Source organism: Nannospalax galili, unplaced genomic scaffold (assembly GCF_000622305.1).
Source record: "Nannospalax galili isolate Female #2095 unplaced genomic scaffold, S.galili_v1.0 scaffold278, whole genome shotgun sequence".
Classification (NCBI taxonomy): Eukaryota; Metazoa; Chordata; class Mammalia; order Rodentia; family Spalacidae; genus Nannospalax; species Nannospalax galili.
Genome location: NW_008347536.1, coordinates 2,716,217 through 2,743,956, shown reverse-complemented (window position 1 = coordinate 2,743,956; position 27,740 = coordinate 2,716,217). Strand labels below are relative to the sequence as shown.

The following is a 27,740-nucleotide window of genomic DNA, read 5'->3' as shown; positions in this document are numbered from 1 at the left end:
AGAGAGAGAGAGAAAAGAGATATTGAGCACAGAGAAAGAAAAAATAATAGGCCTTTCCTTTCCTGGAGCTAAAAAGTGGATGGCTTCTTTTGTAGAGTTTCTTTCACTATTATTTTCCTTCATTCTTACTATAACCTCAGCAGCTTAAGAATTCATATATTTAGAGTTTGGAGAACTATAGGAAAAGGGAGTGGTTTCCTTTTCTGGCCTGCCTAAGGGCTGAAGCTCCAGATAACATCAAACATCTGTCCAACCCAGATCAATGATCAGATAGAGCTGAGGTTCCAGGTACAAGTTTAAAATAGAGATTTTCCTGTAAGGAACAGAAATAAGAAATGTAAATGAAACCATCGGGGAGAACTTGCCACATCAGGATGTGGTACTCAGTATCAGTGTTCCAAGTCTCATCATTCAGCAGAGAGGAGGAAAGGTAAACTGGCTAGTATTTGGAATGTCAGTCCATCTCAGCTTTGAGGAGGACACTCTCAGCTTTCTATTTTGGTTCAAAGCTGAAGATGACCCTGAACTTATAATCCTCCTACCTCCATCTCTTGAGTGCTGGGATTACAGGTGTAAATCAAACCCAGGGCCACATGCATGCTAGACAAACACTTTACTAACTGAGGTACATACCCAGCCCGTGGTTCACAGACTTAAATGGAGATTCCTTCGCCTTAGTGTGTCTTCCCTAGTGACCAAGCTTCAGGATAGCAAGTGAGCTAGAGTGAATTTTTGCCAGCACTAGTCTTAAGACATGCCAATAGGGAAATGTAAAAAGAAGAAGCTTTTTTAAAAATTAAAATTGCTTGCATGTATGTAAGTGCACCTGTGTCATGCAACGCCCAAGGAGGTCAGAAGAGGGCATCGGATCCCCTGGAACTGGAGTTAGGATGGTTGTTAGTTGCCATGTGGGTGCTGGGAATCAAACCCAGTCCTCTGCAAGAGCAGTCAGTGATCTTAACCACTGAGCCAACTCTTCAGCCCCGAAGATGAGGCTTTTTATTTGCAGGATGTTGGACAGAAATGAGGACATTGAAGGCAAGAGTCAAGCTTTCCCAAGGTTCTTTCTTAAAATACATTGTTTATCTTCAGGGCTTCTGACTCATCCCCATCCCAGGATCTTGAGGCCACTACATCCCAAGAGTACCTGGGGAAACCAGCTCATTCTTTACCTACAGCATCTATAGAAACATCTGCTCTAGCCCAGTAGAAAGTCAAAATGAACAGTTAACACATCATCCCTTCTGTTGAAGGACACATTCCTGTTGGCTGACACATACCTCTCCCTGAGGTTCACCATGGACTGCCTGTATGTCTGTGGAACTGTGAACTGATTTAGATGATGGTTTGAAGAGCCTCTTACATCCTAGTTTATTTAACCTTCTCACACACGTAGAGAGACTTCTCTTTGGGGAATCATAGAATGACTACTGACTCATGAGACAAGCTGTGAGCCCTGGAAACAGGAAGCAAAACAGAGACTCTCAAAGAAGCAAAACAAAGACTCAAAATTTCATTCCTTTCTCTCTAGTCACTCAGCAGTGTAGAAAACAGTCTGCACATGTCATTAGCAGACTGAGTTTACCTCACAGTGCTGCAAGGCACTTTGTGAGTTGAGGCAGGGCCTCAGCTTCCTCATCCACTAAAGTGAAAAACAAGACCCATCCTGCTGGCCACACAGGGTTCTTTTTTAAAAAATATATTTGATTACTTTTATTTTTAATGTGTATGAATGTATTGACTGCATGTATGGAAGTGCACCCATGTTGTGCAGTGCCTGTGGAGGTCAGAAGAGGGTGTCAGATGCTCTGGAACTGGAGTTATGGATGGTTGTTAGCCATCATGTGGGTGCTGGGAATAGAACCTGGGTCCTCTGCAACAGCTGCCAGTGCCCTTAACCACTGAGCCAACTCTCCAGCCCCAACACAGGGTTCTTAAGACGTCAGAAGGCACATTAAAAAGCACATGCTGCTTGAACTCACAGTCACCACCAGTAAGCCATACAACCTAACCTGGAGTTCCTTCGGGACAGGGAACTCATCCCCACAGAGTTCAGTACGTCGTGGCATTTATTTTGTGCCTAAAATGGACTTTATTGGCATTCTTCCAATTGGTTCTCCATTGGGTATACAGAAACAAGTTCAGTTCTCTTCCAGAAGAAGAGCTTTCAGATGTCTAGAAGTAGTCCCGCACCCTAGACACAGACAGAGGTATCACTGAGTCTTCCCTCCACCAGATTAAGCATCTCATTCCCTGTACTGGTCATAGCTATAGTTCTTCGAAAATTCTTTAGGCAATTTATGACCCTCAGTGTATTTTGTCTAGACTTGAAGGTAGCATTTAGGATGGTCTGAAAGGGGAAAAGTGAAGTGGCACTCAACCTCTATTCTAGATGCTTCTATCAATGCACCTGACTTGTAAACTAGCTTCTTTGGAGACCACATCCTAATGGTGTACTTCCTCTGTAATTGCAACTGTAAATGTCTAACTTTCCAATCACCACCTCCCTTCAACCAGCTCATTCAACCTTGGACCCAACACAACTCTCATATCTCACCAGGAATTATGGTCTGTTGATCCAATCACTTTCTCTGTGCCCCCCAACACCAGATCCTCTACATTCGTATGTCCCTTCTTACTCAGCCTAGACCTTTGACACACAATTATAATTATATGCCTGAATACATTATCAACTTTTTTCTTGCCTGGAAAAATCCCAAGCCTGATTGCATCCCATCACCTCTACCCACCTGCTCCGTTCTGCCTTCACTCTCTTCCCATGGACCTGTCCTGTGCTTCAAAGCCGAAACTTCTGCAGTGTGCATTTGATCCTTGCTCCTCTAGCTTACTCAAACTTCTGCTCCCATCCTGTACCCCATCATTAGTTTCCTCTTTTTTGAGGATCCTGCTATCCCATAGAACCAGAATACTATTTTATCACTTTTCAAAGGGAGAAAGATCTGTTTTGTCTTTGTAGGTCCTCTGAGCTGGCAAAACTCTGGCTTGCCCAGTTTGTGGAGGGTGTTTCCAGTAGCCGTGGCAGGGGAATGGGCGGCCATGATGGCAGGGGAGCAGGGGAGGAGGGTGGAGCTGTCAGTATTAAGCTCCCCAGTGAAGCTAGGACACCTCATAAATTGAGGAGGCCCAGAGTCTGGGAAGTCTGCTGCATTGGCTTACTAACCCCCTCCCCCCAATTCTGACCTAAAGAGAGAAAAATGGTGACAAATATGGCAAGCTGCCTTCCACAGCCATTTCAAGGGCAACATCTTTTTCACTGCACTAGCACTATTTCTATCCATGGCAACAACTCTGAGCCACTCGACCAAGAGGGTTCCCGTCTAGAACAGATACCAACCCAGCGCCTTCTTGAAGACTTTCCTAGAGAATGGGCCCATTCAGTTTCTAGACTTTCAAGTGCAAGAGTTAAGTTGGAATTTTCAGGCTGCCCTCAAGGCATACATTCACAGCCTCTTTTGTGATTCACCCAAAGCCAGTGTTGACTTCAGCTAGGGTAGCTTTTGAGATCCCTATCCAAAAGAGAGGACTTGGCCCACTTACTTATCTGTCACAGCCTGCATGAACTCGTCCAGCAAGTCATCATACTCCTTCCCTCGCACACGCTGGTGTTTCAGGCCGATGTACAGAGGGTCCTTGAGCAGCTCCTGGAACAGAAAGCACCATTTACTGAAACTGCTCCACTATTCTGCTTTATTATTATTTTCTCCAAAGCAAATGCAGAGGTTTAATGGGACGGTGGGAGGAGAGGTACACAGGAGGTAGGAGATGGGAGAGTAGGAAGTTTGGGTTTCTCTTCCTCTACCCGGGAGTAGTCTCCAGATGGGTCTACAGGCTAAGCCCCTGACTGAGGGTGGACCCCCATGTAGTAGTCCACACTTTAGGAATGTGACACTTTCAGGTAAGCAAACCTCTGTCAGATAAAGCCCTCTCTAATCCCTGGCTGTAGGCTCTGGATTTATTCCGGGATTTCTAAATAGCAGTACTATAGACATTTTGGATTGGATAATTCATGTGAGAGCTAACCTGCCCATTATAAGATATTTAGCAGCACCTCTGGCCTTTAGCCACTAAAATCCAGCAGATTCTCAAGCTGTGAGCATGGAAAATATCCTCAGAAGTTGCTAAAGGCCTTTGTGGGGTCAAGACTGCTGCTACTTTATAATCATTATAATTGACTTTAGGGACCATCTGGATTGGGGAATGAGGTGTCATCCAAAGCTCTTGCCTTCAGTATAACTTGGAAAACATTCATTCATTAATTCACTCATTCAGTGAAATCTCACCTGTCATGTGCCTCACACTGGTCTTGGGGATACAATTGTAGAACAAGCAACTAGAAATTTTAGTTAAAGGAAGATGCTCACCTTATCCTTTGGCCTGAGTCAGATGACCCTTCTGCAATAATTGCCATCACAGCGGTCACATGCTATTGGGTCATTTGTTGTGGCTACACTGATTTGAATAGCTTCTCCCACTGGGTTTCCTATTTCATCTATAAACCTATGTATCAGTAGACTAATCCATGCATAACATGTTTGTTAATTAATTTATTTCAATATTCATATAAGCTTCATATATAAGAGCAAAAAAAAAATCCCTCTAGAAAAATTCAAATGCTTGTTAGTGGGTATATGATTAAACAAACTGGTGCAGCCATATCAGGAACCACTATTCATCAGTAAAAGGGAACAAACTACTGATACGTGCAACACCCTAGACAAATCTCAAGAGAAAGAAAGCCAGTCTTCAAAGGCTTCATACCACCTGATTGCATCTATGAAACATTTTTGAAATGACAAAATTATTAGATCGAGAACAAAGCACCAGCCATTAGAAGTCAAGGAGAGGAAGGGAGGAATGTGGACGTGTTTATAAAGGGTAGGATGAAGTATCTCTATGATGGACCTGTTCCATAGCTTGACTGCTGTGGTGGTGCAGAAATCTACACGGGTCATAAAACTGCATGAAAACACACACACACACACACACACACACACACACATACACACACAGAGAGAGAGAGAGAGAGAGAGAGAGAGAGAGAGAGAGAGAGAATTGGGAGACTAGGAAGGCCCAGGTGCTCTGGTTCTTGTTCTACATATGGGGTTAGGGGCAAGAAAAGCTAGGATGGAACCAGAGGAAAGGCTGTATCCTTGTCTTCAGCTGACTTGGTTTCCTCTGTAAAGAGGTGAATCAGCAGGGAGTGGAGTCCCCAGGACCCATGGCTAACTTGATCAACATGGCAATAGAAGTTTCCATTTTTCTCTGTATCTCAGCAACTGATTGGGCACAGGATGACTTCACCAAGGTGTGGGGGTATTTGCTATCCCAGAAATCCTCCTTGAAGCCCTCCTCAGTCCTGACTTCTTCATATATGCATGCTATGCATTTAGAAGAGAAGTTTTCAGAAAGTGGTATTGGCAGTAATAATACAGGATGTCCAGTTAAATTTGAATGTCAGATAGTAATTAAAGGTTTTTTGTTTGTTTGTTTGTTAAGTATGTCTCAAGTATTGCATGGGGCATACTTACGCTAAAAAATGACTACCTGAAATTTAAATTTAACTGATACTCCAAATTTTATTTGCTATTCTGGTATCCTTATTGATGTAAGAAGAAGGAATCTTAAGGTGAGAAGATGCTGTATAGCAGAGGAAAGGTCATTGTTAGGCCCACTGCTCCCTATGAGCACCCTCAGTGTGGTCAAAGGGCTTCTGGGCTTTGGGTGGATGGATCTGAGTTGGAATCCATACTCTTGTCACTTAACTAGCTCCATGGCTTTGGGAAAGAAATTTAACTTCTTTCTGTCTTATTTTTCTCCTCTGTTGAAAAGGGATAATAATTATTTCTGTCACATAATGTGATTTCCTTGAGGAAAGGGTCTGTTAATTCTTCATTTACATCACCCCAGAGATTGGTACATTGTTGGTACATGGCAAGCCTTTAACATGTGCTTACTGATAGGAGCTGCTTGAGTGCCATGACTGGGCTGAGGAGATGCAGGAGTTAAGAAGGTCTTGGGAATCCCTTGTTTCAACATCCTCCAAATGAATTTCTGAGGCTTGAAAAGGGAAAGTGAGCTGTCTAAGGTCTCAAAGCCCATCAGTGGGATCAGTAGGAGGAACAAACATGATATCAGAGCAGGGTGGGACTGAACTTATTCATTTCCAAGCTTTGGTGCCCAGAAGGTGCCCTAGTACCTAAGTATTAATTAGATGACTAACTCTTTCCTCTCTGCTAGATAGTTTCTAAGTTCTCTTTGGAACTAAGTAAGTCAATGATTATAATTTTAGGTGAAGGAAATTACCCCCAAAGAGCAAACCAAAACATCTTCCTCTGCTGTGGGAGCTAGAGGGTTGAATACATCCTCTGGGTTGCTTGCCTAGTTCTGGTTTCCTAAAGCTTTCCTTAGAGACAAAATACCATGGAAAACAAATAGTTTTTCTTCCTCTGCTGGACATATCATTGAGGGTCGGAGTTAAGTTGGAAGATAAACCTCACAATCAAAAAATATTTACCTTGAATAGCAGTGGAAACACTGAGACGTCATACAAAGCATCTGTGAAGCTGGGAGGTCATGGGGCCAAGGCTGGGCTGTGGCCATAGCACCCTTTCCCTTGGGGTGGCAGGTGTGCCTGTTGCTCCTTTCTTGGGAAATTCAGGTAAGCCCAGGAATGGGCTGCAAAGATCCACAGTGGCATTCTCACATAAGCATTCTCTGAGGGTACCACATGCTGACCCTTAATAGTCATTAGTCACAGAGACAATCTTGCAAGGTAGAAGAAACTGCAAATTCCTGCTCAGCAGCCAACTCCCTTATTACCAATTCCACAAGGCCAAGGTTTCTGGCTCTGCTGACAATTTGTACCAGAGTTCGTCTCCTGGAGCAGCCATACTCATTAGCCACACAGTGGCTTCCAGAACCACATAGCATCTGAGAAGTAAGTGAGGCTCAGGATGTCAGCCTGGAGAGGAATCTCAGGGCTCAGGAGGGCAACCAGAGAGCTAGACTTGGGGTTTCCAAAGGGCCTCGGTACAGAGTAGCATGGGTACAAGGCCTTGGCTCTAAACCTTAGGGAGGCAGTTTCTGCTCTGGGTCCATTTCCCCATGTAAAATGAAGGGGTTGTGGTGTTTCTGGTCCCTTCCCGCTTGGACAATGTGACTCTGATGTGCTTGGTTTCTTCCACACACAGCTATAACTGAGAGGGGCTTCTTTCCCCTGTGCCCTTGGAACTTAACCATGGGATGTCCCTTCTCTATGCAATCACTGCTCCATGTATTTATTTTTCCAAACCTCCTTGGTGTTGGCAGGTAAAAGTGATTCAGTTTCAGGACTGTAGACAGCAGATGTTTTCCTTCAACAGGAAACTCAGAGGGGTGCTTTGATGCTGATTAAAATTGCTGCCTCAGGAGATTTTTGTAGAGACATACACACTGATGATTTGGTTATTTTGACACTGGAACACCTTACAGCAGTACTCTACCTGCACTGCTGTAGGAGACCAAAGGTACAAGGCCAAACTTTTCTCTCTTATAGCTCAGGCTTGCTCTGAGCAAAAGACATACCTCAAGGAGTCCATAGAAAATACATTGCAAACAAACTGGTTTTAAACAAACAGCTGTAGTGTGGGAACTGACACAGCAAATATATCGGAAGAGAGATAAATCACTGCCCTCCTCACATTGCTTCATTTGGGGACTTTGAATTCTCATGCTCTCAGTGAGTCTCAGGGGAGAAGCAGACACTTTGAGTAGATGTAACACACGACTCATTAAAATGATCTATTATGTGACAGTGTTGAAACACTGACAACTAGAATATTCCACCCAGGTCTGGCTCTCATTTATCTCCCTCATGCCTAGCAGAGTGCCTGACACCTACTAAACACTTAATAAACTTTTATTAAATAAGTAAAGAGAAAGTGTTCACAAAATAACCTTAATTGAAAAAAATGAGAACAAAATTACAGGCATATTATACAACTAGGTAATAACTACATCTATGTAAACACATAGATAAATATTGGAAGGAGAACACAAATGAAGTATTGTGGAAAAATGCTGCTTAAGGATTTGAATAATATTCTAAATTACTTTAGTAATAAAAATTCTGAAGGTCAAGAGATAATTTTGACTCATAAAACAACAGAATGCCAACAGGGGTGGGGGTGGGGGTGTGACATCGCAGAGGATGATGGCATGATGGGCTCTAATTAGTGTTTTCTTGAGCAAATTAAAGTCTCTGAACCTTAGTTTCTTGGAGTGGAGGAAGAAGGCAGTGACAGAGGGTTAACGTGAGGCTTACACTGGTCCCTGATCCTAGTCCATGAGTGCCACTTATTTTTGGACCTCTTTGGTTTGTTACAAACTGTGGTCAGCTTGAGCCTTTGGACACAGTGTTGGGTGCTGGGCCTTCCACAACAAAGGATCCTAATGCACATGCTAGAGGCAACCAACAACTTGAGCGGGTGCAATGGCTCCAAATGAAACTCAAGTTATTCCTGCTCTTGCTTAGGACTACATTCTTGGAGACAGGTAGAATGAACATTTCAATTAAATCCATTTTTTAACACAGCACAAGGCGCCGGAAGATTAAGTGAAATAATGTTTGCTGTATGTATCTACAGAGGCAAAGATGCACTCTGAGGCTGAGGACAATTTTAGTAGCTGCCTGGTATAAACTCCAGCATGTGACTGAGGGAAGGAAAGATTGCAGAGCTTAACTTGAGGAATGGCCTTGTCAAGTAGCTATTACAGCTTGTGGCACCACCCAGCCTCTTGTGTCCTACCTAGGCTGGTGAGGAGGCATGTGCAAAGGAAGAGCTTTTAGAAAGCGCAGATGCTCTGGAAACTTCAGGTCCAGTTCCTCATTGTTCTCGAAGGTGGATCAGGTCTAAAGAGGTGCAGAGACTCAGCTGGCTTGGTGGTGGCACTGGGGCCAGGGTCTCTCTGCCTCTTAGTCCCATCTGCCCACTTTCCTCACTCTCCAGTATCTCCACCCCCACCCCATGATTTCCCAGCTCTTAAGCATGGTCTTCTTGATGCTCCCTAATCTAATGGCACCTGTGGGTAAAGCCTGAGGAAGCATTCTTTGCTAGGAACTACAGCGCTCACTCTTGTTTAGAAAAGGGGGTGTATGATATCTAAGAGAAAGGCAGTTTTCTTGAAAGAAATCATTGTGGAGTGCAAATAACCATTACCTTTTTGGCAATATGAACCAAGAATCCAAAAAATAGGGTCTGGGGAGATGGCTCAGTTAGTAAACTGCTTAACAGAAAAGTGAGGACCCAAATTTGGTCCTTAACAACCACATGTAAAAAAAACTGGGTGTGGCCAGGCACACCTGTAGTCTCAGCACTCGGGGAGGCAGACAGGTAGATCCCCAAGCTCACTGGCCAGCCAGCCTGGGTAAATAAGTGAGCCCCAAGTCCCAGTGTGAGACTCTGCCTCAAAAAGCAAGGTAGTCAGTGCTTGAGGAGAAATGACAACAGAAGTTGTCTTCTGGTCTCCACCTACTGCCCCAAGTCCCTGGAATGAGTGTATACCCCCCAATGAATCTAAAAAGCAACTAACTATTCCATTTGTTTCAATATTGCTGTTTTTAAGAATTTTCCCTAAGAAGATGAGCACAAGGTTGATCTGTAGAATGGGTAGCAGAGCACAATGTATCTTTGCAGCAAGTCTAAAAACAACCTAAATATTCCAACATGCAGAGTTTCTTATGTGAATTATGATGCATCAGGCAGCTTTTAAAGTGACATTTTGTGAAATAATAGCTACCAACTTAAAAGAAAACTCATGGCATAAAGTTCAAAAAGCATACTAAAATTGCTGTAGGCAATATAACTCCAAATTTGTTTTCTTAGAAGTCCTTTGGAGGGGGGAAAAGCCAGAAGGAAATACACTTAAATGCAAAAATTTAGCACTCATCATGATTGATACTTTATTTTTAATATTTCCCTGGATTTTAATTTTTAAATTTCTTAAAATTATTATTTTTATTTTATGTGCATGAGTGTTTTGCCTGCATGTCTGTAGGTGTACTGAAGTCATGCAAAGCCCACAGAGGCCAGAAGAGTGTGTCAGATCTCCTGGAACTGGAGTTATGGATGGTTGTTAGCTGCCATGTGGGTGCTGGGAATCGAACCCAGGTCCTCTGGAAGAGCAGCCAGTGCTCTTTACTGCTGAGCCATCTCTCCAGCCTTTGGCTTTTAATTTTTTAAAAGGAGAACATGCACTGATCTTAAACTCAAATTAAATATTAAGAAGGAATTCTTCCAAAGTAGATTACAGACATGTATGAAAATCTCATAACAGAACCCATTATTTGTAATAATATATGCCAGTAAAACCTATAATCTGCAACAAAGAATAATTCTATAGAAATAAACTTTGTTTCATTTGTAAAAAACAGAACTTAATAGTTTCAATATGTTTCAATAAACATACAATTTTGAATGAAGAAAAAGAGAACGGGATCTTAGACATGTTTTCTAACAAAGACAGGGGACTGAGAATCATAGACAGGCAGAAAGCATCCCTTGGTGATACCTAGAACAAACTCTTGACTTGGGGTTGAGTTCCTTCAGTTACAAACAACCTGAATTCTGCAGGAGGCTCTCTCACTCATGGCTTGGCCCAGTTTCTATCTCAGACATTTCAGTCTCTGGTCTTAATGCTCTGAGTTTTAGTTCTTCCACTGAAGCAGCTTGCCTGGAAAATGCTGAACAACACAGACCACTCTCACTGCCATTGGCTGTTCCCTCCACCAATGGGCGGAGCAGTTCCATGGGGAATGCAAGCTGCTTGGGGTCATGGAAGCAAGAGAAGGAAGAAGTCCAAGCAGTGGGCATCATGGGAACAGGGGAGGAAGAGGAAAGAGCGAGGGGACTCAGAAGTGGAAGGCATTGGGAAAGGAAAATCCTCTGCTTCCCTACTGTGTTGCAGAAGTGCCCTGGTCAAGGGGATGCTGGGAAAGAAACAGCCCATTGCTATGTGGATATAATTGTCCCACAAAAGGGCTCTCCTCTTTTCCTCCTTCTGGCCCCAGAGCTCCTGACCTAGACAGTCTGTTACCTGGTTGTTGGTGCCAACGTCCAGAAGAACAGGAAGGCACTGCTGTGGGTTCACCCCTCCACACGCCGTGTACAGGGCCAGCTTGCCCACAGGGATGCCCATTCCATAGCATCCCAGGTCTCCCAAGCCCAGTATGCGTTCTCCATCAGTCACCACCACAGCCTGAAAAACAGAGCAGAATGCCAATCGGGGAAACACCTTCATGACACAGTGCTCATTTCAATGTCCCACCAGTCAGGCCTGACAGCTGGATGCTCATGAACTTTGCGGAGGACCAAGCAGCTTGTCTGGGACAAGGCCAGAGGATTCATCAACTGCAGGTGGCTGGTCCTTTCTGGCAAGTGGGCTAGAAACCCCACTGAGATGAAATGACAGAGAGCCACCCGCCCTGCATTGTGAAGTTGGAGTGGAGGCTGCAGAAACAGCTGCAGAGAAACCACATCTAGTCATTTTCCCTCAGAGAAGACACTAGACAGCTTCAGCCTGAAACTTGGGGTGAGAGATAGGAAGGGAAGGATGCAAGGAAAGGAGAAAATGAAAAACAAGTGTTCACACTATCCTAAGGTTTTGAGGCCAATGAACGTGTTCCTTGGCACGCTCTCGGCCTGTGATAAGTACAATTTGCAAAGAACAGTTTTTAATATTTTCTAGAATCACTATATCATATGAAATCAGGCAGATAATTACCTTTTTAAAAATTTATTTTTATTATTTTAATTTGTGTGTGTGTGTGTGTGTGTGTGTTTGTGTCTGTCTGTGTGTGCCTCTGTATGTCTGTGTGTGGATATGTGAATGTGAGTACGGGTGCCAGTGGAGGATAGAGGTGTTTGGATATCCCTGAGGCTGGAGTTACAAGCAGTTGTGGTTGCTGGGAACTGAATTCAGATCCTCTGCAAGAACAGTGCTTGCTCCTAATTGCTGAGCCATCTCTCCAGCCCCCAAGATTACCTTTTGCATTTGGCAAAGGCTCTCTGAGGGCTATGTACTAGACACAGTGCTAATTCTAGGTTTACTTACTATAAATTAACAGATGCCGATGGAGCTGATGCTACTGATAGACACAACTATGTTATTATGGGGAATGTTAATTTATTCATTCATTTAACACATATTTATGAAGTACCTGCTTTGCTGGTAAAACACCATGCTATGTCCCAGGGAGAGCAGCTTTAGTTTGCTCCCCTGTAAAATTAAGTGTGGATCCTTCCCTTAAAAAGCTAAAGAGCCAAGTCGGGTGTGATGGCACAGGCCTTTAATCCCAGCACTCGGGAGGCAGAGGCAGGCAGATCTCTGTGAGTTCAAGGTCATCCTGGTCTACATAGTGAGTTCCAGGACAGCTGGGACTACAAGGAGACCCTGTCTCAAAAAGGCAAACAAACAAACAAACAAAAAACAACAATGACAAAAAACTAAATAGCCAAATGAGAGATGGAATATGTTTATTAATAATTCTGGCTTTGGGGCAGAGGCCAAGTACAGCAGGCCAATGCGGAGAAAACAGAGGTTAGTAGATTGCTAAAGGGAACTCACTCCTATAGGTTAACCTCTGCTTATGAGTCTCTCGAGGGATAAAGCACATATGGGCTGTTGCTACCTTTTGGTAGAAACAGGTATAAAGATTCTAAAAGGAGTTCTAGAGAGCTCAGTAGACTTATAAAAAAACCATGATATTCCCCTTTCGGATTGCTCTATGACCTCTATGGAGAGTGCTCATAACCCGTATCTCACACTTCCTTCCTCCCTCAGCCTGGGTACATAGGAATGGGTGAGACTGTTAACCCCATTACACAAGTGAGCAAAATGCAGCTCATGACCTTCATGGTCTACATGTATTTGTCATGAATCAGCCAAATTCCATGGGTGATGTTTCCTTTTTAGTTATCTTAGAAAGCCTAGGTGACTTGCCAAGGTTGCCTTGCTCTGTATGTAGCAATCCAGGATTCCTTCCAGATGGGCTTTGAGCTTTCTGGTTCAGAGTTTTTTCTACTGCTCCATCTCTTTGTGATAAAGTGCCTGTACTCTTGGCAAGTCCTGTCCTGCCTTAGCAGCCTGATCCCTGTACTTGCCTCTGATCTCCCCCTGGAAGCTCTTCCAGCTGTAGCCTGTGCCCTTATGCTGCCTCTGGAGGACCAAACCCTGTGCATTTCTCTACTATCTGTCAACCCAAAGCTTGCTTATTCAGGTTCCCATTCTCTTGGAATCCTTAGGGGACAGTTGTGATGCAGCTGTTTGCTCTGAATTAAAACATTCCCTTCTGGAAGAAGGAGGGAGTCCCATAAAACTCAGAAGTAAACAAAACATACAAGGCTTAGGAAGCTCCTGAAAGTTACAAGATTCACAAGACCCCTCTCTGGGATTCTAGGTAGTAACAAAACTAGAGAAAGGAGATTCTCTGATTGACCAAGCTGCCTACAAGTTGTGCCAAGGGGCTCAGAGGAGGTAACTGCCTTTGAGTTGTCCCTGCTCCTGTAAGTAGCTGTTCAACCATACTCCCCAGGGGGACTCAGTGGTCCACTAAGGTACACAGGTGAAATGATTTCTTTGATCATATCAGTGTCCTATTTGGGCTGAATAGATATTTGTTCACATCTCCCCACGAATGTCACACAACAGCAACAAGTACCACAAGATTAAACATGGGCTATCAGCTACTCTGATGCATTATCCCTAGAACCCTAAGATGCTGAGGGGACTCTTCAGTGCTGCCTCCCAGCCTAGGACTGTCGCAGAGCACTGCACTGCATGTTGAGCTTCTCTGGGGGGAATGTATCACCTCCATCTACCACCCATTTTTCAGTTCAACTGTGCAAATGGTTGACTCTGCAAAGCTTTGTAGACTGCTTGCCTCTTGATTCTTTCTTCTAGTCTCTCCTGTCATCCAATGTCAATGTCACAGTGTCCACAGCTCATTTTCATTATGTCATTTCCAGGCTCAAAGACCTTCAGTGATGTGTAATTGTCCCTATGGACATTAAGCCTTCAATCACTGGAACCCAACATTCCTTCTGAAAGATCTGCTACAGGCCTGTACACAATTGTATCCTCTGGTTAAAAGGTCTCTTCACTATGAGGCCTTCTAGGCGTAGACCATTTGGACACCTGGAGTGTCCCTAGGGTGGGTACCAACACTCCCCAGAGCCTAAGGAAAAAAAAGCAAGAAACTAGTCTCCAGGCGTAAGTGGGCTGAAAGGGACATGGAGGGCCCCACAGCAAAGGAAACCCAGGCACAGACTGTTCATTAATGCAGATTCCCATCTCCACCAGGTTATTGAGGATGGGGAATCTGGCTATTTTGAAACAGCTGGTCACAGAGAGGAATTTCTCTCTCTCTCTCTCTCTCTCTCTCTCTCTCTCTCTCTCTCTCCTCTCCCTCTCCCTGTCCCTCTCCTTCTCCCTCTCCCTCTCCATCTTCCTCTTCCTCCTCTGTATTCTTTCCTGGAAGGCCCTTCTCCCCATTCTCCAGCTCAACAAATGTAATGAAGTCTTTCCTTTCTCTGAACTATTAGCACTTGTTACATTTACCACACAGTGGGTGCCAAGACTCTTAAGGTGCTGCTTAAACACCTGGTGGTGATACATTTGGAGTTTTATTTAGTATTCTTTGAGTATGATTTGTTTCCTAAAGATTGATGTGTTGGAGGCTTGGTCTGTGATGTGGTGATGTGAGAGGTGGTGGAATCTTTCAGAGGCAGAGCTAAGTGAGAGGCAGTTAGGCCATTGGGGGTGCTGTCCTTGGGAATGATTAAAGTAGTTTTTGTGGGGCTCCAGTTAGCTGCTGTAAAAGTGGATGACCCCTTCATGCTCATCTGAGCAATGGAGACTCCTCCAACCCTTCTTTAAGACCCACCTTGGGGCTTCAGAAGGAGTCCTTCCTGCACTTTGACCACAGAGCCCGTGAAGAGGCCCTGTGTTAGCTCAAGTGCCATGTAAGGGGTAGTGAGTGATGAGCAGAGGTTCCCTACAGAAGTAGGGAGTTTTTTACCTCCTCTTTTTTATTTTTTTGAGACAGGGTCTCCCTGTAGCCCCAGCTAACCCAGAACTTTCCATGTAGACCAGGCTGACCTGGATCTTACAGAGATCCACTCTTTTCTGCCTCTGAGTGCTAGGATCAAAGGTATATACCACCATACCTGGCTTTACCTCGTCTTTTAATGGCAACTGGGAGAAACACATTAGGAAACAAGAAAGATTGCAGCTTGGAACATTCTGAACCTCTGAAAGGGCACCTTGAGTGAGGTGGGGGAGGGACTTTCAGCGAAAGGCTTTTGAGAGGGGCAGGTCTAAGGTGTGCTGGGGATGATCCAGTCAGCCCTAGTTAGTTAGTTTACAAACCAAACTATAAGCTCTATATTCAGAGTACCTAATTTTTTCAGAGAAGTCATAAATCCAAGTGCTTCGAGACTTATGTAAGTGAAATATGATTTTAAATGTTTTTATTTATTATTTTTAGTTTATGTGTATGAGTGTATTGCCTGCATGTGTGTAAGTGCACCTGTGTCATGAAATGCCTGCAGAAGTCAGAAGAAGGCCTCAGATCCCATGGAACTGGAGCCTCCTAGAGGAGCCAGGGGAGATGGTTGTTAGCCACCATATGGGTGCTGGGAATCAGACCTGGGTCCTCTGCAACTGCTCAGCCATCTCTCCAGCCTTCAAGTGAAGTATGATTTTAAAATACTGGGTATAAATTCAAAAATTTCAACAACCACGGAGGGCCAAATCAAGTGTGTTTGGGTGCCATGTCATCTGACTGCCCATTTGTGGTCTCTCATTCCCAGGAGATACCCTTCTTTTCCTGGCTGCCCTTAGGCCTTGCACAACTATGGGCATGACAACTGCCTCTGACACCACCCATGAAGACAGTGTTCATTCATGTGCCCTTCAGTGTCTACAAACATTATGTAATTAATCTTCACAACAGGAAAGAAAATTTCTGAAAGGCTGTCTGCACACACAGCAGGTGAGTGGAAGATTCTGGGTCAGAACCCTTTGTGTCTGGTTGCAAAGCTGGGGCTGGAGTCTCTAAAGTGAGTCAGGAACAAAGGACGGAGGTGGTGCCAGGCGTTCCACTGACTACCTTGGTGTCTCACAGGGAGGGAGGCCAGGCAGCAGAGGTGTGGTAGCCTCTCCTTGCTTTCAGGTGAACCTCTCTAACCAGAATTTGGTCCTCACACCTTTATCACAGAGCCCTAGGGAAAGCTTTCACAGCTCACAGAATGGTGATCAAATGTAGCTAATTAGATGCCACTCACCAGCCCAGAGCAGCTTATACAACTTACAGCCTCTTTAGAGCTCTTATGCCTCTCTTTTTGGGGCCTTCTTGAGATCCTCCTCCTCTGGAGTGACCACAAAGCCCTGTTTCTATTCCTCTGCAATCACTGTCACTATCTCTCTGGTAGTTAATATTCAATATTTAGAAGGGTCTCAACATATGTTTATTTAAGTCAGTGTCTATTTTGCTCCTAAGGTTCTATTTTGAATTCATATCCTGGTTTATCAACTGTGACAAAAAGATTTTGTCAGCAAGGTTCATGTAGTTTCCATTTTGTCTCTCTTGTAGGAGGGCCTGATAACAATTGCGCAAGTTGTGTCCTGATAAGGGAACAATTGAAACCTGAAGTTCAGCCATTGAGTTCCTTACCAACACCCCCTGACCCCCACCCTCATGCCAGTCTGGAGGAAAGGGTACCTTTTCATTTTTGGAGTAAAAGAGGAGGTTTCCTTTGTTCATTCTTTCTAATTGCTCATAATTTGCATAAAAGTACTATGTATATATTAATGGAACTCCCACTTCTGCTCCTGGTACAGTGTCTGGTACATAGAAGGTGCTTAACACATCTGTTGACTGAGTTTACTCACCACAACAAGCATCTGCTGAGGACCTACTATGTGCAAGGTTTCTACTGTTGAAATGTCTGGACATAAGGAAAAGATTAATGTGCAAGTCCACAGCGGCATGCCCACTCAGGTTAGCCCAAAGTTAACTCCCCACTGAGGAAGCTGGTTCCCCTTAACATCCTCAAGATTTTATTATCGTTTCATCCTTGACACACCCTGAAAACATGCTTTTCTGGGACTGAGCCTAAAACCTGCAAGGCCAAGGCCTGCACATAACTGGAGTCCAGGAGGATATGCACAGGGCAAAATCACACCCAGATGGAGTTGTGAAGAATGAGTTATTCATCATGGTCAGCACCGAAGTCTTGGCTGCAGCTCAGACCTGGGACCAGCATGTCAACATCCTACCTTTTTTCTGCTCTGATTTTAAATATTCACACTGTCCAGAGAGAGCCAGACTTAGGTGGAAAACTAAGGGGTGGGTAAGAGGTAGCTATATTTGACACCTTGGGAGAGGAGTAAGGCGCTCAGGGAATTAATTGGCAAGGAAGGAGGGAGAGAGGCTCTGCAGAGAAAACTGTAGAGGACCACAGCCTCCTAGGGGAGCCAGGGTAAGGTGAGCAATGGCCCTGAGAGTTACCCTGTGCTTAGGGTCAGTGTCTTTTGACTCATGTGCTAGAAATACCCTTACCAAGGAGTTATCAGCTTTATTCATGTGAAGACAAAACAATAGCCTCAGTTACCAGATCCCTCAAATTCTCCCATAGAAGTCCCTATGGTAGGAGGGGATGGCGATTGAGCTAGAGGCTAACAAATTTCTACGGAGTCACTTACTTTATGTTAAAAATTAATACAACTGCGTTCTACGTTATAACCTGATCCTTTTCTCCCTAAATGTTTTGAGTAGAGCTGATCTTCAGTAATCAGGTTTACTTTGTCACTCTCCACATACACTCCTGCGGTGTCACCTGGGGTACATGTACCCAAGTGTCAGTACTGCTCATCATAAGCCTTTTCCTTCATGCAGAAGGTCCTCACCTACCTTCCCATCTCTGCAACCCAGAGTGTCCAAACTCTACCCTCAACCTAAGGCCTAGTTCCAATGTCATTTCCTTCTCTAAGCCATCCCAGATTTCCCTGAACAGAAAGTCATCCCACCTCTCGGATCACCTGTAGTTCATTCTGTTCTTCACTTTGCTCTGATCAGGTTCCACCTGGCTAGTCTTTTGTGTCTGTCTTGAGTTCGTTATATTTCCTTACTTCAGAAGAGGATCTATGTCTGATTTCTTCCTGTATCCCTAAAGAAACTGCACATTTATCAGGAACCCCATATGTGTCAAATGTTTCTAGAGACTCATTAATAATAACAAAAAACAATTTCACCTATATGTGATATAAATTTCTGTTCGTGATGCATTTATGTGTGGCTATAGCTTGAATGCGATCTGGGCCTGAGAAAACACCAAGAATCTAGCCTTTAGTGTCATAATCGTTCATTTTATAGGTAGAAACAACACCAATGAGGACTGTAAGGATTCTTCCAACAGTAGCAATGAAAACAGGATCATACCTTAATATTGTCCTCTGGCCAAGAGTTCAGCATAGTTGCAATGTGGCCTTTGTCGTGAATGGTGATAAACAGCCCACTAGGAAAAATAAATAGGCACACATAGAGAAAACAGGCAGTCAAAGGAGAAATAGCAAACACACAAGTCTAAGTATCAGCTGCATTGCTGAGTTTTCCCCATAGATGCAGGGAAGAGGGGGTCTCTTCCCAAAGCCCCAGCAGTTTGGAGAGTCCTGCTCCATCCCTTCTCTCCATAGGACCAGAGGTACATTGGGTCAAGAGGCATATCCACCTGAAGCCCATGTTCTCCAAAGATCCCACCTTCTCTTCCTCTCTAGATTCAGGGCCTGAATTCTCTGATGGGATGCTTCAGCAACTTTGTGGTTTTTCCTCTAGACAGCAGAGCACACAGTAGTGCCTGGATCCTTGGACCTGTGACTAAAACCTTTTTCCCCATAAATTCACACACTCAAGTCTCTGTTATTCTGGTAGTGACTCAGTAGCTTGGCAGGATAACCTTTCTGTAAGTAGCAATGATGCAATTTATAAACTATATATATTATTGTTCATGTTATGAAATGTACAACTTTGTGGAGTTTGGCCAAATGGAGGCAGAAGGGGGAGGAGCATCACCTTTGAAGGCAGGAACCTCAGGAGGTGCATATTTCAGCTTTTTATCTGAACACAGTCCAGGCTGAAAACAGTTTGGAGCAACAGAAATTCAGAGACTTACAAGCTTGAGGTGCCAGGGAACAGAGTTGGGGTTAGGGGAGCAGCTGGGCAGTGAAGGGGCAAATTCTGAAGGAAGGAGCTTAAGCGAGAATGGGCTCTGAAGTCTGGACATAAACAGCCCAGTCATTGGCTAACCATGCATTCACAGGGGCACTGGCAAAATGAGTTGCAGTTAGAAGTCAGTTACTGCTGGTTTGGGTAGATGGAACTTGGATTTTGAGTTCAGTTTAGTTCACTCTCTTAAAACAAAGACTACTATTTAGAGAAACAAAATCCAGCATCCACAGAAGTCGGAGTAACACAGATGTCCATTGTAATGACCTGCTTATTTCATATATGTTTGTGTTTCCAAAATAAAACAACAAAAATACCACTCAGTCACAGACTATCACCCCCACCTCCCCATGTGTGCACATGCATGTGGAGGCCAGAGGTCAACACTGGGAATTTTCATCAATTGTTTTCTTTTTTTTTTTCATAGAAGAAAGAAGAGTTTATTTGAGCTTACTGTTCCAGGGGAATTACAGTCTGTCTTGGTGGGGAGGCATGGCAGCAGAGGTGGCTGGAGGAGGAGTGGAAAGCTAAGCTCTCATCTCTTCAAGCAGCACAGGAAACAAGAGAGCAACTCCAGATCTGGCAAGGCTTAAGAACTCTCTAAGCCCACCCTTAGTGATGTGTTTCCTTCAGGATAGCCACACCTTCTAAGACCTCAAAAAGCACCACCACCAACTGGGGACAAAATGTCCAAATACTTGGAGCCTATGGGGAACATTCTCATTCAAACCACCATGTTCCACCCTCTGGCATCCATAGGCTTTCATGACCATATAAAATGCAAAATGCATTTAGTCAAAACTTAAAAGTCCCCATAGTCATTATCAGTCTCAATACAATTCAAAAGTCCAAAGTCTCTTGAGACTCAAGGAAATTGCTTAATTGTAAGCCCCTGTAAAATCAAAGACAAATTACATACTCCAAACATACAGTGGAAGTGAAACACATTACCATTCCAAAAGGGAGAAAGAGAGGCACAGAGAAAGAATACTGGACCAAAACAAGACCAAAAACTAGCAGGGCAAATACCAAACCTAGTAGTTCCATGTTCAACTTCTGCGACTTTACTTCAAAAAGGTGGCTCAGACTCCAGCTTTGCTGCATGCAACATACATCTCTCTCTTAGGCTGGTGCTCCTCCCTGCATGCAGGTCTTCTTGGCAGATGTCTCAGAGCTGTGGCCTCATGAATGTTTTCTTGGGGTCTCCATTGCCAAACAGGCTTCACCTTCACAGCTTCACACAGTGGCCTATTAGAGTCTACTTTATGCAGGGGAACCCCTGCTGCATGGTGCCTGGCCTCTGAGGCTCTGATTCCAGGGGAATTGCAGTCCATCTTGGAATGGAGGAATGGTGGCAGAGGTGGCTGGAGGAGCAGTGGAAGCTAAGCTTTCACATGTTCAAGTGGGCACAGGAAACAGGAGCTCTGCCTAATTTTTTTGCAGCAAGGTTCCACTAGATTGGTTGGACATCAAGTCCCAGGTATACTCTGTATCTGCCTCCCTAGTGCTGGGATTATAGGCGCTTGATGCTGTACCCAGCCTTTTCTGACTTTTTTTTTTTTAATTTAATAACCACATGATTGGAAAAAGCGTTTCGTTACAGCTTTAACATATTAAATAACAATTTCCAAAGCAAGCATACAGCTCTTTCAAAAGTGGCTGTAAATTTTTAGGTTCCAGTTGAATCGATACAGTTACACAATATTGAACTCAGTATAAACCCTGTAAGATATAAAACTGAATGAGTTTCCATTTCATTTTAAAATATACTGCTTCCTACAGAAAGATTCTTTGTTTTTTTGCATTATTATGTGGATTTCTTTTTGTTTCTTTTTTTTGTTTTTAGAAGAAGCATTTCATTACAGCTTTAACATATACACATTTAACAGTAACACATTCCAGAGCAAGGGTACATCTCTTTCAAAACTGGCTGTAAATTTTTAGGTTCACAGTTGAATTAATACAGTTATACAGTATTGAACTCAGTATAAACTCTGTAACACATAACATTGAATGAGTTTTTACCCCTCAAAGAAGATCTTCATTTCATTTTAAAATATGCTGTTTCCTACATTGCTTTTTTTTTTTTTTTTTGGTCCTTTTGAGACATAGTCTCCCTGTAACCCCAGCTGTCCTGGAACTCATGATGTAGACCAGGCTGGCCTTGAACTCACAGAGATCCACCTGTCTCTGCCTCCTGAGTGCTGGCATTAAAGGCATGCACTGGCTGTTTCCTACATTTTTAATGCTATTAACACTAAGATGTTGCACATGTGTCATTAATCTCTATGTATCTGATTGGTACTAGTCACAGTCGGTTACACTCAGATCCTTAGTACCTGAGTATGGGTATAAAGTCATCAGGTAGATTTCACTGGTAATGTTTATCATCTCTTCTATTTAACATGAAGTAAATTTTTATGTTTCTTCTTCAATTATAAGTTTTTTAAAAAAATTGTTGATTTTTTTTGTGTGTATATCATACAGAACATCCCACACAATATTATTCATCTATATACCCACATCCCAAATGGCACCCTCCCATAGCCTCCCCCCTCCCACACACTGGAGCCCATATACTCTATGATCCCTGTTACTGTCCACTGTGTTATTGACACCCACAGCCATTCCCTAGTGCTTGTCTGTCTGCGGAATCTAGTCAACCTATCTAGAGATCCTTGTTTTAGGAAGATCAGCTGTTCCTCAGAAGCAGCAATCAGTTGTCAATATTCCTTTAGATAAGATTGGGGTCTGCTGTTCATTTTCCCAGTTCTATGCTGGGTTACTGTCTGGGAGTCTTTTGGGCCGCCCTGGCCAATAACTCAAAAGAAGGTATCTCCTGTGTGGTATTGTTTCTTATTATGTAGCCTTTAGCTATACATATGGCCTCTTAAAAATTGTATTGACCCCATTAATCTCTGGTTATACTTTCCTTTTGGGTGTTTAAGACCTTACAGTTTCCCCAGATAAACCAATTTATTTTAACTCTTAAGGTCATTTGAGGATCTGTTCCTCAGGGGTAACATGGGCTTGGGAGAAGTCCCTGGCTGCTTTTACCAGTTCCTTCTATGTGAAGATAAGTCAAAGGTCCTACTCGCCCATGGTTCGCTTCACTTGGAAGCATGGGGGAAATGTTTCCTCTGTGTTGACCCTCCTCTTTGTGGACTGGACACTGGTTCAGGTCCATCTGGTGGGGTCTCCATGGCCTCCTTGATCAAGAGGACAGGTGAATCACCGCAGTTACAGGACATAGTCCCCTGGAAATTAGTCAACCTAGGAGGGCAAGGATCAAAAACTGTCCTTTATGCACCCTCTGACCAAATTAGTATGGGCTTCAAAGTATGGCTATTAAACATCAAAGTTCCATCAGTCTGGTACTTTTAATTACCATGTGCCATGTAAATAGAGCTTGGACAAAGACCAAATGCTCTCAGATAAACTTTGCTTAAACATATATTACATTCTTTGATCTGATTGTATGTATAACTTTTTAGTAGGTTGTTGGCCTAATATGGTTCCCTCTGGTTTTCTAAAACTAGCTAGGCATTGTTTATCTCTCACATTGTCTAACCCTTCCACTTTGGTTTCCCCATTTAAGGTGCCCCTGTTTTTCCCATTTCTCCCTTAATAATACCCTTCTCCTATGGTCTCACCTCTCTTAGCTCTTTCTTTCCCTTTATCCCCTAGGTTCCTTGCATAACCTTCCCTCCCACCGTCCCCTTAAAATAACCACATTTTAATCCATATCTCTCTTATAAATACCTGTTTCCCACTGTTCTTCTATTTCAGATTCTTTCTTTTCCTTTACCTTTCTGGTACCTCTTCATTATCCTGGTTCCTGTAGTTATGTCTGGATAATATTCACTTATAAGGATTTGGTGCTAGGATCCACATATGAGGGAGAACATATGTTGATTTTTTTTCTGAGTCTGTGTTACTTCACTTAGCATAACAGTTTCTATTTCCATCCATTTACCTGTAGATTTCATGATTTCATCCTTCTTTACTGCTTAGTAAAACTCCATCAGTAAAATGAACCACAATTTCATTATCCACTCGTCAGTTGAGGGACACTTAGGTTTCTTCCATCACTTAGCAATTGTGAAAAGAGCAGCAACAAACATGGATGTACAAGTGTCTCTGCAATAGAATGAGTTCTTTGAGTATATGCCAAGGAGTGGTATAACTGGGTCAAATGGTGGGTTCATTTGTATTTTTTTTTTTGGTCTTTTTGAGACAGGGTCTCCCTATGGCCCCAATTGTCCTAGAACTCACTATGTAGACCAGGCTGGCCTTGAACTCACAGAGATCCACCTGCCTCTACCTCCCAAATGCTGGGATTAAAGGCATGTGCCACCGTGCCCGGCCATTTGTAGTTTTTTAAGAGTTTTCCACACTGCTTTTCATAGGGGTTGAACAAGCTTGTAGTCCCACCAGTAGTGGATGAGTGTTCCCCTTTCCCCATATCCTCTCCAACATTTGGTATCATTTGTTCTCTTGATCTTAGCCAGTCTGACAGGGGTAAGAGGAAATCTTAAAGTGGCTTTAATTTGCATTTCCCTACTTACTAGTGATGTTGAACACCTTTTAAGATGCTTCTTAGCCATCTTTACTTCTTCTTTTGAGAACTCTGTTCAGTTCTTTAGTCTATCTTTTAATTGGGTTACTTCCTTTCTTGATACTTTGTTTTCTGAGTTCATTATATGTTCTGGATGTCATACCTCTGTCAGATGTGTCACTGGTGAAGATTTTCTCTCATTCTGTGGGTTTTCTCTTCACTTCCTTGGTTGCTTCTTTTGATGTACAGAAGCTTTTTAGTTTAATGAGGTCCCATTTGTCGATTCTTGACCTTGCTTCCTGGGCAGTTGATGTCCAGTTTAGAAAATCCTTTCCTACCCCTATATCTTGTAGGTAATTGCCAATGTTTTCTTCTAACAGTTTCAGAGTTTCAGGCTTCACATTGAAGTCTTTGATCCATTTGAAGTTGACTTTTGTGCAAGGTGAAAGGGGCTTAGTTTCATTCTACTACAGGTGGAGATCTAGTTTTGCCAGCACCATTTGCTGAACATTCTGTCTTTCCTCCAGTGAATGTTCTTGGCCCCTTTGTCAAATATCAGGTGGCTGAAATTACATTTACTCATATTTGGGCCTTCAATTTTGTTCCATTGATCTATGGGTCTATTTTTGTGCCAGTACCATGCTGTTTTTATGACTATAGCTCTGTAACACAGGTCAATATTTGGTATAGTAATCCCCCCAGCATTGCTCTTAGTGCTCAGGGTTGGTTTGGCTATCCGAGGTGTTTTGTGCTTCCATATGACTCTTAGGATGTTTTTTTCCAGTTCCATGAACAATGTCATAGGGATTTTGATTGGCATTGCATTGAACCTATAAATGGCTTTTGGTAGGATGGGCATTTTCACAATATTAATTCTTCCAATCCATGAGCATGGGAGGTCCTTCCATCTTCTGATGTCTTCCTCGATCTCTTTCTTTAAGGATTTAAAATTTTCATTGTACAGGTCTTTAATATCTTTGGTCAGGTTTACTCTGAGATATTTTATTTTTTTTGCAGCTACTGTGAAGGAGAGTGTTTCAATGTACTCTTTCTCTGATTGCTTGTTATTGGTATATAGAAAGGCTACAGACTTTTGTAGATTAATTTTGTAACCTGCCACTTTACTGAACATGTTAATAATTTCTAGGAGTTTTCTGGTGGAATTTTTGGCATCTCTTAGATATAATATTATATCATCTGCAAAGGAGATAATTTGACTTCTTTTCCAATTATTATTCCTTTAATTTCTTTCTCTTGTCTTATTGCTCTTGCAAGAGTGTCAAGCACTATGTTAAAGTGGAGTGGGTATAGTGGAAAGCATTGTCTGGTTCCTGAATTCAGTGGGAATGCATCCAGCTTTCCTCCATTTAAAATGATGTTGGCTGTGGGTTTGTTATATATGGCTTTAATTATGTTGAGGTATGTTCCCTCCAGTCCAATTCCCTCTAGGACTTTGAACATATATGCACATTGAATTTTGTCAAAGGCCTTCTCTGCTTCTATTGAGATGACCATGTGGTTCTTGTCTTTGATCCCATTTATATGATTTATGACATTTATTGACATACATATATTGAACCATCCCTGCATCTCTGGAATAATGCCAACTTGATCACTGTGGATGATCGTTTTGACATGTGTCTGTATGCGGCTTGCAAGTATTTTTTTGTGAATTTTTGCATCTATGTTCATTAAAGATATGGGTCTATAGTTTTCTTTTTTGGTTGTATCTTTACCTCGCTTTGGTATTAGAGTGATGATGGCTACATAGAAGGAATTTGGAATTTCTCCCTCCATTTCTATCTTTTTGAATAACTTAAGTAGTATTGGATGTAGATCCTGTTTAAATGTCTGGTAGAATTCTGCTGTAAACCCATCTGGTCCTGGGCTTTTTTCAGTCAGGAGGTTTTGTATCACTCTTTCAATTTCCTTATGTGTTATGGGTCTGTTTAAGCTGTTAATCTCTTCTTGTTTTAGTTTTGTTGGTTCCCATGCTTTAAGGTACCCATCCATTTCTTTTAGGTTTTCAAATTTAGTTGCATATAGGTTTTTAAAGTATTCCCTTATTATGTTCTGGATCTCTTTGGTGTCTGTTGTGATGTTTCCCCTTTCATCTCTGATTTTGTTGATTGTAGGTGTTCTTTCATTCTTTTGGTTAACTGGGCTAGTGGTCTATCAATCTTATTTATCTTCTCAAAGAACCAGCTCTTGGATTCGTTGATTCTGTGTATTGTTTTCTTTGTTTCTATTTAAATAATTTCTCCTCTGATTTTTCTTATTTCTTCTTGTCTGCTGGGTTTGGATTTCATTTGTTGTTGTATTTCAAGTGTCTTGAGTTGCAATGATAAGTCATTTATTTGTGTTCCTTCTGATTTTTTAATGTAGGCACTTAGAGCTATAAACTTCCCTCTAAGGACTGCTTTCAGTGTGTCCCAGAGCTTTTGTTGTGTTGTATTATCCTTTTCATTTAGTTCCAGGAATACTTTTATTTCTTTCTTAATTTCTCCTTTGAGCCATTACTCATTCAGAAGTGTGTTGTTTAATCTCCATGTGTTCATATGGTTACTAGCGTTTCTTCCAGTGTTGATTTTAAGCTTTATTGCATTGTGGTCTGATAGAATGCATGGAATTATTTCAACCTTTTTGTATTTGTTGAGGTTTGTTTTGTGCCCCAGTACATGGTCAGTGTTGGAGAAGGTTCCATGGTATGCTGAATGGAAAGTATATTCTTTGGTTTTTGGGTGGAATATTCGGTAGATGTCTGCTAGGTCCATTTGATATATGATATTGTTTAATTCATATGTCTCTCTGTCCTGTTGACCTATCTAATGGTGACAATGGGGCATTGAAGTCTCCTACTCTTAATGAGTTGGGATTAATCTGGGTCTTAAAGTCCTGTAATACTGTTTTTGTGAAGTTGGGTGCACCATAGTTTGCTAAATATATGTTCATGATTGTAATAGCTTCTTGGTTTATTATTCCTTTGATTAAGAATGAAGTGGCCCACTTTGTCTCTTCTGATTAGTTTTAGTTTAAAGTCTATTTCACCAGATATTAGAATTGTAATGCCTGCTTTTTTCTTATACCATTTGCTTGGTATCATTTTTCCATCCTTTCATCTGAAGGTAGCTCCTGTCCTTGAAAGTGAGATGAGTTACTTGGGTTTTGTTTCTTAATCTATTCAACTAGTCTGTATCTTTTGACTGCAGAGTTCAGTCCATTGATATTTAAAGTTATTAATGAGAGATATATATTGAATCCTGCCATTTTTATTTCTGTTCACATACTTGATATAGCTGTGTATTTCCACAGTTATACCTCATTGAATTTCTTTCTTTCACCCCTTGTGTATAGTCGTTCCTTTTCTCAGCTCTTTGTATTTCTTCAAGAACTCTCTGAAGGACTGGTTTTGTGGGCATGAGTTCTTTCAGCCTATTCATGTCATTGAAGATTTTTCTTTCTCCTTAGACTTTGATAGACATTTTGGCTGGGTAAAGTAATCTGGGTTGGCATCTGTGGTCATTTAGTACTGGGAATACTTTGGTCCAGGCTCTTCTGGCTTTCATAGTTTGCATTAAAAAGTCAGCTGTAATCTTGATGGGTGTTCCTCTATATGTGATTTGTTGTTTTTCTTTTGCAGTTTTCAATACTGTCTCTTTGTTCTGAACATTTAGTGTTTTTACTATGATGTGCCGTAGAGAGTTTCTTTTCTGGTCCTATTTGGTGTTTTATATGCTTCTTGTATTTGTATGGACATGTCTTTTTTTAATTTTGGGAAATTTTCTTATACAATCCTGTTGAAGATCTGGTCCATACTATTATCTCGAGATTCTTCTCCTTCTTGTATTCCTATGATTCATTAGTTTGGGTTTTTTTATGGTGTCACACACAATTTTTGCA

The 27,740-nt window shown here is 42.4% G+C and overlaps 1 protein-coding gene across 2 annotated transcripts in view; it reads right to left on the bottom strand.

The window, feature by feature from the left end:
• Positions 1-27,740, bottom strand: part of Me3 (malic enzyme 3) — a 222,268-nt gene that overhangs the window by 51,225 nt on the left and 143,303 nt on the right. For both annotated transcript variants that reach the window (XM_008844135.3, XM_008844136.3), the window contains 3 exons: positions 18,500-18,575; positions 11,095-11,256; positions 3,559-3,662 (listed from right to left, as the gene is read on the bottom strand). In XM_008844135.3, coding sequence (XP_008842357.1) covers positions 3,559-3,662; positions 11,095-11,256; positions 18,500-18,575 — 342 coding nt within the window. The remainder of the gene's footprint in view (positions 1-3,558; positions 3,663-11,094; positions 11,257-18,499; positions 18,576-27,740) is intronic.